At 42.3% G+C, this 12,507-nt stretch overlaps 1 protein-coding gene across 1 annotated transcript in view; it reads left to right on the top strand.

Moving 5' to 3' along the window:
• Nucleotides 1–12,507, top strand: part of ADGRV1 (adhesion G protein-coupled receptor V1) — a 669,001-nt gene that overhangs the window by 572,455 nt on the left and 84,039 nt on the right. The window contains exon 86 of the mRNA XM_053586729.1: nucleotides 9,847–10,004. Coding sequence (XP_053442704.1) covers nucleotides 9,847–10,004 — 158 coding nt within the window. The remainder of the gene's footprint in view (nucleotides 1–9,846; nucleotides 10,005–12,507) is intronic.

Raw genomic sequence — 12,507 nt, 5'->3', positions numbered from 1 at the left:
TTTAATACTAAATTAATTAAAATATCTGCTCTTTTTGAAATAGATGAAACAATAGTGCTCTGATGTGTCCATTTTTTTATTCAGTCTTCTTAAGAACGTAAGAATATGACTAAGCTTCAGGTCAGTGGCAAGTAAAAACAAAAAATTAAAACTATATATATGTATACATATACTCACTGTTAAACTGGAACTAACTGAAAAGTATGCATGTACTTAGAGGGAAATAAAACTTAACAGAAATCAGACATATATATATATATCTAGTATATATATACATACACATATATGTATATAAGTATTTAAAAATAACCTGATTCTTATTCTGTGGTCCCTTGGCCTCTTTCTGAGGCATTTGTCGAGGCCAGGCTAGCGACATAAGCCAGTGTGTAGAGTGTGCTCTAAAACAGGGACATGGGCTAGGGATATCCCACGGCATTTTCAAGAGCAATGTTTTCTGTTTTTTTCTTTTCCTTTTTCTTTGTTTTTGTGTCAAAGTTTTTATTTTAATTAGAGTATTTCAGGGGCACAAATATTTTCAGTTACATGGATCACTTTCATAATGCTTGAGTCATTTTTTATAAGTGTGTCCATCACCCAGATGGTGTCCACTGGACCCCGTAGGCAGGTTTCACCCATCCTCTCCTCCCTCACCCCCTGCCTGATTTCTATTAAGTTTTATTTCCCTCTAAGTGCAGCACACTTTTCATTTAGCTCCAGTTTAACAGTGAATACGTGTGGTGTTTGTTTTTTCACTTAGGACAGTGGTCTCCAGCTTCACCCAAATTGTTGCAGAAGTCACCTTTCTTCACCTCTGAGTAGTGGTCCATGGTACACTTACACCACATTTTGTTCATCTACTCATGAATTAATGGGCATTTAGGTTGATTCCACATTTTCGCAATTGTGAATTGTGCTGCAATAAACTTTCGAGTATAAAAGCAGACCTACCATGTGATCCAGCAATCCCCTACTGGGTATTCACCCAAAGGAAAAGAAGTCATTTTATCAAAAAGCAATGTTCATTAAAGAACAGTAGAGTGTTCCCTCCCTTTTTCTCTCTTTATCATTTGCTAACTAGCTACTCTTTACGGCCGTTATAGTTGGCATGTAAAAACCCACTAAATACTTCAAGTAAAGAGGCAATGACGGTGGTTATAGGAATGTACTGCAGACTTTGCCACGGTGTTCAGAAGTCGGATATCTGGCACAGTCAGTCCTGGGAGCAGCATGCTGGAAACCAGTGTCTCAGGAACCACAGAGTCTCTCGTTTCTGTGCGTAGTGAGCGTCTGTTGTGAGCATTCTCCCCCTTGCCCCACCTCTCCTCCACCCTCCCCCACTTTCTCTATTTCTTCTGGACATCTATTTACTCTCACATGGCCATTTGTCCTGACATTGACTGCGGGAGGCAGACAGGCTGATCTCTGTGGTCCTTCAATCCAAGGTAAAGCACACAGGTGGGCTGTCCCTGGAGGCTCCTCGTCTAGACCACTGAAAATGAAGGGAGTTTGGAGGCTTCCAGACAGGGTAAAGTCACCAAGACCATCCCTGGGCAGAGAATCAGCTGTGGGCGGAGCTGAGGCCTTTGAATTCCCAGTGGGCAGTACATTAGGAAGCTGCTTGTTTGCCCTATGGCGACGAAACTCTTTTCCCTTCCCCCTTTTTAAGTGTGTTATTGGCCATTGTTGGCAACTCACTACTCTATGTTCCCTGTTACCCAGATGTTTTGTTTTTACCCAGTCTTCCTGGGGGCTTGGGATCCTTCTAACCCTATTTTTGAATTTTGACAATTCTGTGTCTTTTCACAAGTGCTTTGTCTTAGAGATCAATAAAACGTTTCTGAGGAGTTGGAGGGCTGCTGCACTGCCTCAGTCTGCTACGTGGCCTGTGAGTCAGCATACACCACCCCAGGCTACCCAGACTTTATACATTAAGTTGGTGTAAAGTCTCCTTATTTCCCCAGCATTGTCACCCCTATTGGCCACCAAACCAGGTCAACTAGCCACAGCACACACTGCCAACTTGCAGCTCTTCATGTCTGATTCTCAAAAGCAGAAAACTGGCTCAGCTCAACTTTTAGAGCAGCCTCATCAAGTTATAAGTTGGATGGCTCAGCACCTGTAGCTCAGCAGCCAGGGCGCCAGCCACATACACCGGAGCTGGCGGGTTCAAATCCAGCCCAGGCCTGCCAAACAACAATAACAACTACAACCAAAAAATAGCTGGGCGTTGTGGTAGGCACCTGTAGTCCCAGCTGCTTGGGTGGCTGAGGCAAGACAATTGCTTAAGCCCAAGAGTTTGAGGTTGCTGTGAGCTGTGACACAACGGCGCGCTACCCAGGGCAACATCCTGAGATGCTGTCTCAAAAAAAAAAAAAGTTATAAGTTGCAGCAAGAAGAATAGCTGTCTCTGGGGCAGGTACCCAACTCAGAGCAAGCCTTCTGTGGCTGGGGGTGTGAGTATAGAGGAACATTGCACAGGGATCACCCTTTCCAGAATCCTTAAGCAAGGAAAGTAATTGTGGAATATGTCTCTTGCACTTAACATTCACAACAACCTTATTTCTTCAAGTATTGTTTAGATGCAGCAGGACTGTGTTTACTTCTAACCCACCCAGCACTCCCTTCCCGTCTCTCTCCCCCACTCTGCAGAACTCTCCTGTCCTCACTCACTTTGTTCTTCCTCTCCCTTTCTGCAGTCAGAATGCTCAGATTGCTTACCCCAAACTTCTAAATACCTCAGATTCTGTTTCTTTCTCTTTTGCTTCCTGATGCTTTTCTTTCTGACTGGCTCTTTAGGCTGCCATGGCCACCATGTGTGTGAAACCTCTAGTCCGATTCTCCTTGGGGTCCCATAGCCCCTCTGCTTTACAGCCAAAGAGCTGTGAAAATGAGTTAATTTATTAATTACATCAATCTACTCTGTGTATAAAGAGTGCTAGTAGAGTGTTTCTCAAACTTTTAGTGTGCATTTGAAACACCTGGGGGTCTTGTGAAACTGCAGTTCCAGGAGCTCTGCAGTGAGGCGTGAGCTTCTGCGCGTTTAGTAATTTCCCAGGTGGTGCTAATCAGTGAACAACACGCCTTCCAGTAGAAGAGGCAACCGGACCACCATGCAGTGTGAATGTAATCTCCGAGATGCATCCGGAACCACCATGCCCTCAGCGTGAATGTAACCTCCGTGGTCCCAGGAGGGGCCATGCCCTGAGCATCTTCAGGAGCCCTTCCTTGGTCAGCATTGTACCTGGTATGCAACTGATACTTAAATATTGGTTGGATTCGGATGGAGCTGAGCACACATGAAATACAGGATTTTCTACACCATTTTTTTTAAGTGAGTGGTTTTCAAAAACTGGTAAGAACAAGTTAAATCAATAAAGATTTCTTAAGGATCTGATGATGCAAAGCTCTAAAAGAAATACCAAGAGAACGATACAGTCTCTGTCCTCAAGAATGACACTGGCCTGTTCACCACTACTAGGCCAATTCTGGAATTGTGGAAATAATTTTAGAATTGCAGAGGCAGCAGTGAAAGCAAATGAGCCTGTGTATGGTGCTGGCAGTTTGACCTTTTGTAACTTGCGTCATTTTCCCCATATACACAATAAATCTGATAAGAGTATTGTTATGATTATGTGTGATAACGTATGGAAGGACAGAGTTTCACACCTCACACAGAGAAAATGATTTCTAGCCATAGTAGAAGTAGTGGTAGGACTAGAATTTAAAATACTCTTTATTATAGCTAATTTAGTTTAGGAAAATATTTTGTTCCCCTCTCCCTCTCTGAAGTCCACAGTCCACATATCTTATTGTTCCATTTCACTTTACAGGCCTTATCTGCAATTTGATCTTAATATTATTATTCCTGTTTAAAGTATAAACTTAAAGAGAAAAATGCATTTCAGAATGTAGTTAATTCCCCTTGGCATGAAAATTGCTGTATGCTCTACAACAGAAAGACAGAAAATTGCTATCTTGCAGATGGTTTAACCCCAAACTGTATTTCCCCTTTTCTCCAAAGTCTTCATAAATTCATTCCTTTAAAAAAAATTAATGCATTTACAGTATTTCTCTAAACCTTTCTGTCCATTTTGGATCAATCTTGAAATACATACATATCGCATAGTATGTCCTTATATACATATATGAATTCACAGGTGAATAAAGACATGAGTTACATAACAGCATCATCTTTATGCTAAAGAAACTAACACAGGAAAGGAATATTGAAATTGTAAGTACTGGCTTAGATTTCATTTATAAATTATAAGCTGCTACATGATGAGTAACATCTGTATTCTTCAACTGTTAAAGCCAATAAACAGACCCGTGGTATCACAGATTTTACTATCGATACAAAGTGGAAACCAGTTTGCAGTAAATGATGAACAACTCTCAATGGACCATACATAGACCATCTCTTTTCCTCAGATAAAAAGTATAGCATCACTGTCCATTTCCACATGGAGAAGAAAAAATTGGTTGATGCAACAAATGTAGCTTTTGATGTAAATGCCATCATTAAAGGAATACTCCAGAAACCTACCCAGGGAAGGCTGGAACCAAGATCATCACCTTACTGAGAAATACTTCCAAAGACGGCCTTGAAAACAAATATTTATTGCTTTTACCCATTCCGTTACCTGAGTAACCCAGGGGTCAGTTGCTTGGATTTCTTCAGGTCTACTTGCCAGGGTCAACTCGATCTTCAAAAATCTAATTTAAATGGACTCAAATCACAGTCTCACACACAGGGAGTTCCCAGCATCCGGCACAGTATTTTCGGTGGTTGTCAGTGGAATTCCTGTCTCTCCTATACACCTCTCTGCTGTGAGCTCCTTCTTAAGCGGAGTTCAGACAGGAATGAAGAAGCTGAAATAGCCCATACCACCTACACACATTTTTTTCAAATCAAGTTAGGCAATGCAAGTGGAAACATTTCAGTAAGTATAAAGTGCTACCAAGGAGAGGTAATAATCGTACTAAATTAGAAAGGGACGTCAGGCATTTTGAATGTTGCAGGGATAGACTTGGAAGATGAGGAACTGAATATCGTGAAACGGCATCGACTAGTTTCATCAGCTAAAAACAGAAAAGAATGAAGTCCTGACAAGATTTCGAAATAAATTATGCTTCTCTGTGGATTAACAAAAGAAAATTTACTTATGAAAGTTTAAAGAAGAATAGCGAAAAAGTTAATCATGTGATCTCAAGAACCCAAGAGGACATTCCACACCCAAAGTGAGCAAGGCCCCCAAGCACCTTGCACTGCGACGACCTGGTGATTTCTCCCCCTTCTTGAGGAAGCAAATCCCCTCAGCCCTTGTCTCCTTTTCTGGTGTCTGCCACTTCTGTTCTTGAAGCAACAGGTGCGAGCACGTTCATCTCCTGCCTCCCAGCCCTGGTGTGTGCAGAGCCTTCTGCTTGCTCATTTCTGACATTATGTTCACTTTTCCCAAGAATTTGTTCCAGCCTTATTTCAGAAACTCTTCTAACATGATCGTCACAGTTTCCTAACACCTCCCAACACTATTATGCGTCACTTAATACTTACTATTAAGCCTCTTATTTGGTTGGACGGGGGAAATTCTGGTATGTGAGGTTTCTTTTTCTTTTTTCTTTCATGGATAGACTATAATTCGTTTATCTTGGGCACTTCTAAATAAATGGGGAAAATTTTATTCTACACCAGTAAAAATCCCGTTCAGACAATATTGTTCAGAAAATTAGAATACCGTGTGTACTGATTAGCTTTAAAGGCAAAATTAAATGAGGATTTCATAAAGAAGGTGTAAAGTATACGAGACATAACTTGGGGATGAGGAAGGACATGGCTCGTCCCCGGGAACAGTCACAGGAGTAGGAGCCCTGTCTGTGATCTGCACTGCGGGTCACCCTTGCAGCCCTATCTCTTTTGCAGGCGTTAGTGTTTCAGAAGCGCTGTCTGACTCTAATCCCTGAGAGGTGGCACACGGGGCAGGGAGTTTTTGTTTGCCGGAGACTGGGATGCACAGCTAGAGAGAAGTAGCAAGGGGAGGGTCCTGCAGTGCTGCCAGGCCCTAGGTACAGAGGCAGGAGGACGAGGTCAGGACTAGAGGACTGGCTGTGACCGTGGGCCTGCTCCTCAGTGATCTGACCCCACATGGCCATGTGGGAGGTAAATGCGGGGGAGGCAGTGTTGGGGCGCCCACTAGATATGAGCAGTCATGACTTGTGGGGTTCTGAAGAAAAGGAGAAAAGAGGGTAGCTTCAGGATTGGGTACTTTTCCTGCCCCTTTTTCTGAAAAAAGGAGGCATCATGGCCAAGTTGTCACACAAGCAAGGAGAATTTCAAAGGAGGCTTAAGATCAACAGCACAGGGCGGCGCCTGTGGCTCAGTTGGTAAGGCGCCGGCCCCATATACCGAGGGTGGCGGGTTCAAACCCGGCCCTGGCCAAACTGCAACCAAAAAATAGCCGGGCGTTGTGGCGAGCGCCTGTAGTCCCAGCTACTCGGGAGGCTGAGGCAAGAGAATCGCTTAAGCCCAGGAGTTGGAGGTTGCTGTGAGCTGTGTGAGGCCACGGCACTCTACCGAGGGCCATAAAGTGGGACTCTGTCTCTACAAAAAAAAAAAAAAAAAAGATCAACAGCACAAAGAGAATTCCTTTCTGAGAGGCACGGTGGCCTCTGAGGCCTACAGTCTCCCGGAGGTTCACTTGTCTGCTTTATTTTTTAACCAAGATGATGCATCATTAGCTGGGGGTTGTCTTGCAAAGACTGTTCTCGAAAGTAAAAGAGAGGTTAGGAAAATTCTTCAAATAAATAAAGAGCTGAGCACCAGACATAGTGAGCCCCAGGAGAGTTTAGGAGCTGGACAGTCACACCTCCAGTGTGGCACTGGGCACAGAGTCCTTTATACTCCTGGAGGAACTCACAGTGGGCTTAGTAATTATCCCTATTGAACTGTGATTAAATTTTTCAAGACAAATATAAGGCTGTAAAACATGTGAGTATTATCTCAAGAATGGAAGAAAAAGTACCCAATGTACTCAGCCCTACTATGAAACTAATTTAGGGTTTTCACATGAAAGCTATAACCCAGTTACAACCTAAGAATAGGGGGAAGGGGGAAAGGGAGGTGAGGGAGGGGGGAGGTGGGTAGAGGGAAGGGGATTGGTGGGATTACACCAGGGGTGCATCTTACAAGGGTATATGTGAAACTTGGCAAATGGTCTGTAAAGCTAGTGAATGATGCCCCATGATCATATCAATGTACACAGCTATGATTTAATAAAAAAAAAATTAAAAAAACATGTGAGTATTCCTTCATCAGTATCTGAACTTGTCTAAGCATCTTTAGGCCACTTTGCCTCAATGGACCCCTAATTTAGATTTTAAAAATTAAGTAACCATTTGAAGGTGTTACATAATAATGAGTAACCAACATGACCACTATTTTTAGTGCAGAAATATATTCAATACCAAGGCCGTTAATGTTTGCCTGATTTATTTAATCATGTGCCTTTTACCTGAAAGAAACACATCTTACTGCATACAGATGAGCGTTCAGGGAAGGAGTCAAGCTCTGTGCTATCCAAATTAAATTCTAAAAGCTCGGAAATTTGTCATTCAGACATCCCTTTGCAAATGCAGACTGTGTGTTGAAATATCTCTGGAGATGTGTCTTGTTTACATGAGGAATACATTTTGCAGACCATGTTAATTATAAGTACTATCTGAGTAAGGCCTTTAATAATGTATCTCTCTTTAATATAAAATTGAGGCACTATTTTCCCAAGTTGCAAGAATGGTGCTTCCTCTGAATACCTACTATTTTTAATTTAAAGTTTCCTTGCAAACAGGTTGTACAGTTTTTATTTTCCCTTGAGTTTTCTTTAAAGTCTGGTAATTATGTTGGTATTATTAATCTAAAGTTACATATATTTAAAAAAATAGAGAAGTTGACAAAAATGTATGAACAAAAACCTTCTCACTATTAAGAGTTCTTGTGATTAAAAGTAGTCTTATAGGCTCAGTGCCTATAGTTCAGCAGCTAGGGCGCTGGCCTCATACACCGGGGTTGGCGGATTCAAACCCAGCCTGGGACTGCCAAACAACAATGACAACTACAACAAAAAAATAGCCGGGTGTTGTGGCGGGCGCCTGTAGTCCCAGGTACTTTGGAGGCTGAGGCAAGAGAATCAAATAAGCTCAAGCGTTTGAGGTTTCTGTGAGCTGTGACACCACAGCACTCTACCACGGGTGACATAGTGAAACTCTATCTCAAAAAAAAAAAAAAGTAGTCTTATAACTTGTAGAAGGTATGTCCCTTTATAAGGATATCTCAAAACACCATTTTAGATACAACTCTCCCTTCTGAGATTTTTCCGAAAGCTTTCATGTATTTCATGTAAACCAGGAGACATTATGAACCATAAGTAAAAATGCCTAGTTATGTCTCTAAAAACCGTTTTCCTGGTAATTTTAGTGTTACATGCATACACACATAATGTGTGTTTATCTTGGACCCCATTCTTCTATATAAACTCCAGAAACAGTACATACAGTTGTACAGTATACCTTCTAAGGGGAAAATTATCTATACTTTCAAGAGAGTAAATGGCTCTTGGGGAAATGTATAGCTTAGGAATGACAAAATTGTCGTCTATTCAAAATAAAAGAGAGGACTGCTTGGGGCCATGAGAATACTCAGGTTTGTCTTTAAATCTGGTCCCCAAGGAACGTTTAGTTCTAAGACGATAAAGCTGGAAGTGGGGGGCAAAGTCTGCTCTGTTGTTGGCTCCGTGACTGTGACATGATACCCCTTCCTTTGTTCCCTCTGTGAGGTTCATCCCAGGAAGAAAACTCCGGATAACGAGAGAGGGAAAGAACAAGAGAAGGGAAAGGGAGGGAAGGAGAGGGGTGACATGGCCTCCTCTTATTCAGCAGCACTGCAGCCTTGGTGACCCTTCACCTTGAGGAGCCAGAGAGCTCAAGAGAGTTCCATGCAGGCATGAGCAAGGGCTGACAGGACACAGTGACTCCACCGTCAGCCCTTGACCATGACCTTGACAGAGTTCTCCTTGTGAGGTTCAAAGGAGGAAGAAGCCTTAGCCTCCCCCATAATCCACCAACAATTTGAAACATAAGCTGGGCGTGACTAAATTGGTGATCCCTGGAGCGTGTTCAGAGAACTTTAGCCCATAGCATGACCCTGCGTGTCTGTGTGTGCGTGAAAAAAGAGGAGGATCTGATTGTGATTTTAAGTCTAGAGAAGGTGGGTTAAACAAAATTTACTTAGGTTCTTTATGGGAATTATGTCTGTTAATCCTTACAACTAACTTTTGTTGCAGTTACTATTACGATTAATACTTACTTTAAAGATAAGTGAGAGTTCAGAGAGGTTAAGAAATACGAGGGCTGTCCAGAAAGTATTCAGCCATGTAATAAGAAAACTAGTAGTAAACAGTGGCCGGATACTTTCTGGACAGCCCTTATATGCCTAAAGTCACTACTTTTTACGATGTGCTACTGGGATTCAATGCCAGTCTGATTCCAGAGCTGAGACCTATTAACTCCACATGACTTTCTGTAGCCTTTTTAAATGACAGGTACCCTGAGTCTCTAAGACATGTATACAGTATGGATTTCTTGAAGTTTTCTGAGCTTCCCGAAAGATGAGTGTTCCAGGGAACCTGCATGGCAAAGCAGTGGCCTCTCCTCAACAAAGCTTCACCTTGGCAAGCCCGAAATTTGCTTCTGCTGACATCTAGACTCAACGAGTTAGCATGAAGTGGGGATGCAATATGGTCTGAATTTGGAGTTCCTTGAATTGAGGTTGTCTGAGTTCTCCCTTTGCTCTTCCAGATGTTTTATCCCGAACATCTACGCAGCCTTGTTCACGGCCGCCCTGGTGCCCTTGATGTGTCTCGTGGTGGTGTTTGTGGTGTTCATCCACGCCTACCAGGTGAAGCCGCAGTGGAAGGCCTACGACGACGTCTTCAGAGGAAGAACCAACGGGGCAGGTGTGAAAGGGGCTCTGTCTGCCCTTTGGAGATGGGAACTTTTTAATGCTGGGAAAATGTCACTGAACTTTTTATCAAAGAAAAGAAGTAGAGTTAGGCTCAGCTCCCAGTCCCGAGGCCGTAAGTGAAGCCGTAGCTCCCTAGTTTCTCCTGCTTCTTGGTTCTCCCAACATCTCTTTCTTCATTGCTGATTTCCAGTTTTGTCCTTAAGATATTGATGTCCAAGCAAATGAATCACAGCCTTTCGGAGCTGCCTCCCAAGCTTTCATCAACTCAAGCAATGATACCCTGTATTCAACCTGGGAAATCGATTCATTTGTCTGACTCTGAGACCTCTCACACTTGACCAAACCTCAGCAGGGCTCCTGAGTCTGTGTTTTGCATGTGGTTCTGATGGTGCCTACAGATGCTGAAAAACATGTGATCAGACAGCTTCGTAAGTGGCTACACATGTCTGGTTCCTTAAGCGTGCGAGTCTTTCCAGCTCAAATTGGCTTTCACTGCAGCTCATTTTTTCCCTTTGAATCATACTTAGCACAGGTTTTTGTGATCTGATTCTTTTTATTGTTGTTTTTAGTTTAGAGTCTCTTAGGAATTTTCTTAACTTGGAGTAGTAACCACACACCTCTAGACAGAAAACTCTCTCTAAAATGTTGTGTGAGTAACATGGGATAATTAGGGAGAATCTTATTTATAGACTGGGGATGGAGGATTCCTCTCCAGCCAAGGAAGAAGAGAAGTCTCCTTTCTAAGCTTTTACAAATCTAAAATCAGATGAATGGCAGTCTTGGAGGAATTTTCCACATTTTAAGTATCTGTCAGAGTTTAAGCAAGATAATATGTATGACATTCCTAAAATGGTTTCTAAGACATTATTAGGGGTATAATAGATATTGTCATTTTGAAATGTCACTCTTGTAATAAAAGCCTTCTAGTTCCCGGACTATATCAGCGGAGATGCATAAAGAGGAGAGACTCTTTTGTATTGGTTGTGGGGTAGCTTATAGGATGGCAGCATCTAGCCAGCTCTTCCCTATTCATTTTCATTTCACATGCAGTCAAAGCTGGCTGCCTTCTCAGTGGTTAGCGCACCGGCCCTGCACACCAGAGGCGAACCTCCCCTGGACCTGATTAACAAAAAAAATAATAATAATAATTTAAAAATGCAGTCATTGCATCAGAATAATATTATTTAAGGTCATGAATAATCTTAAATTCTTTAATAAAAAAATAATACTAATTGTAGAAATCCTACTTTTCCTTGAGACATAGAATTTATCCGGAAGCTATGCTTGGGATCCATTTTATTAAAATGCATATTCTATTTTGGAGGGAAGATTGTTCCTTTCCCTAACTGGTAAGCTTCTTTGTTTCATTCTACATATTATATAGAAGTGTCAGTATTTGCATATTTTTAGCAGTAATAACATCAGGGCCTAAGAGAGTGAGTTATTCCTTTGAATGCCTACATCACCCTGTACACCTCTTGGACATTGCCCAGTATGGATACAGTAGATAAAACTGTGCTCCAGTTACCTGAGAAACATACACCTCAGGCGCTGAATATAATGCGATAGTTCCAGGACAGTTCTATCTCAGCTAGGGAACTCTCTCTTGCAATGCATTATTAATAGAAGCACTGTCCCATTGAGGCTTTTCATATAAAAAAATATTTATGATATTTCTTTTTTTTTTTTTTTTTTTTTTTTTTTGTAGAGACAGAGTCTCACTTTATGGCCCTCGGTTGAGTGCCATGGCCTCACACAGCTCACAGCAACCTCCAACTCCTGGGCTTAAGCGATTCTCTTGCCTCAGCCTCCCAAGTAGCTGGGACTACAGGCGCCCGCCACAACGCCTGGCTATTTTTTGGTTGCAGTTTGGCCGGGGCCAGGTTTGAACCCGCCACCCTCGGTATATGGGGCCGGCGCCTTACCGACTGAGCCACAGGCGCCGCCCTATTTATGATATTTCTAATCACCTTATTCCCAAGACAGTTCAGTCATTATCTCATACTTGGATGCCTACAGCATCTTCCTCATCAGTCTCTCTGGTTCTAGTTTTTCCTTCTCTTTTTCATTATCTCAGATGTCTCTGTTTCAAAAATGTAAAGCACATTCGCTCGCTTCTCCAGCATTATAGTCATTTGAGATCTTTCTCATTGCCCCCCTCCAAAAACTCCAGTCTCTTTGGCTTGTGAGAGTTCCCACAGGTCACCCCAGGGCATCTGTCCATTCCCAAGTAGGTTATTATTTATCTTATACTCTGACCATGCCAATTTATTTACTCTTCCCTAAAATTGCGATACTGCCACCTTTGCTCATGTGAGAAAACCTCTACATTGAGTTCCTCATCATTAGTGGGTAAAATCCTAAATCAGTAAATGATGTGGGAAAATGTGGGTGAAAGAGGTGAAAGGGTTGTCACCTTCCCATAATCTTCATCAGCTCCCAAAGCTGTCCAAGACAACGTCATAACCTAAGTAAAAATGGTGCATTCAATAAAC

This window comes from Nycticebus coucang, chromosome 1 (assembly GCF_027406575.1).
Source record: "Nycticebus coucang isolate mNycCou1 chromosome 1, mNycCou1.pri, whole genome shotgun sequence".
Classification (NCBI taxonomy): domain Eukaryota; kingdom Metazoa; phylum Chordata; class Mammalia; order Primates; family Lorisidae; genus Nycticebus; species Nycticebus coucang.
This window is presented reverse-complemented; position numbering and strand designations above follow the sequence as displayed.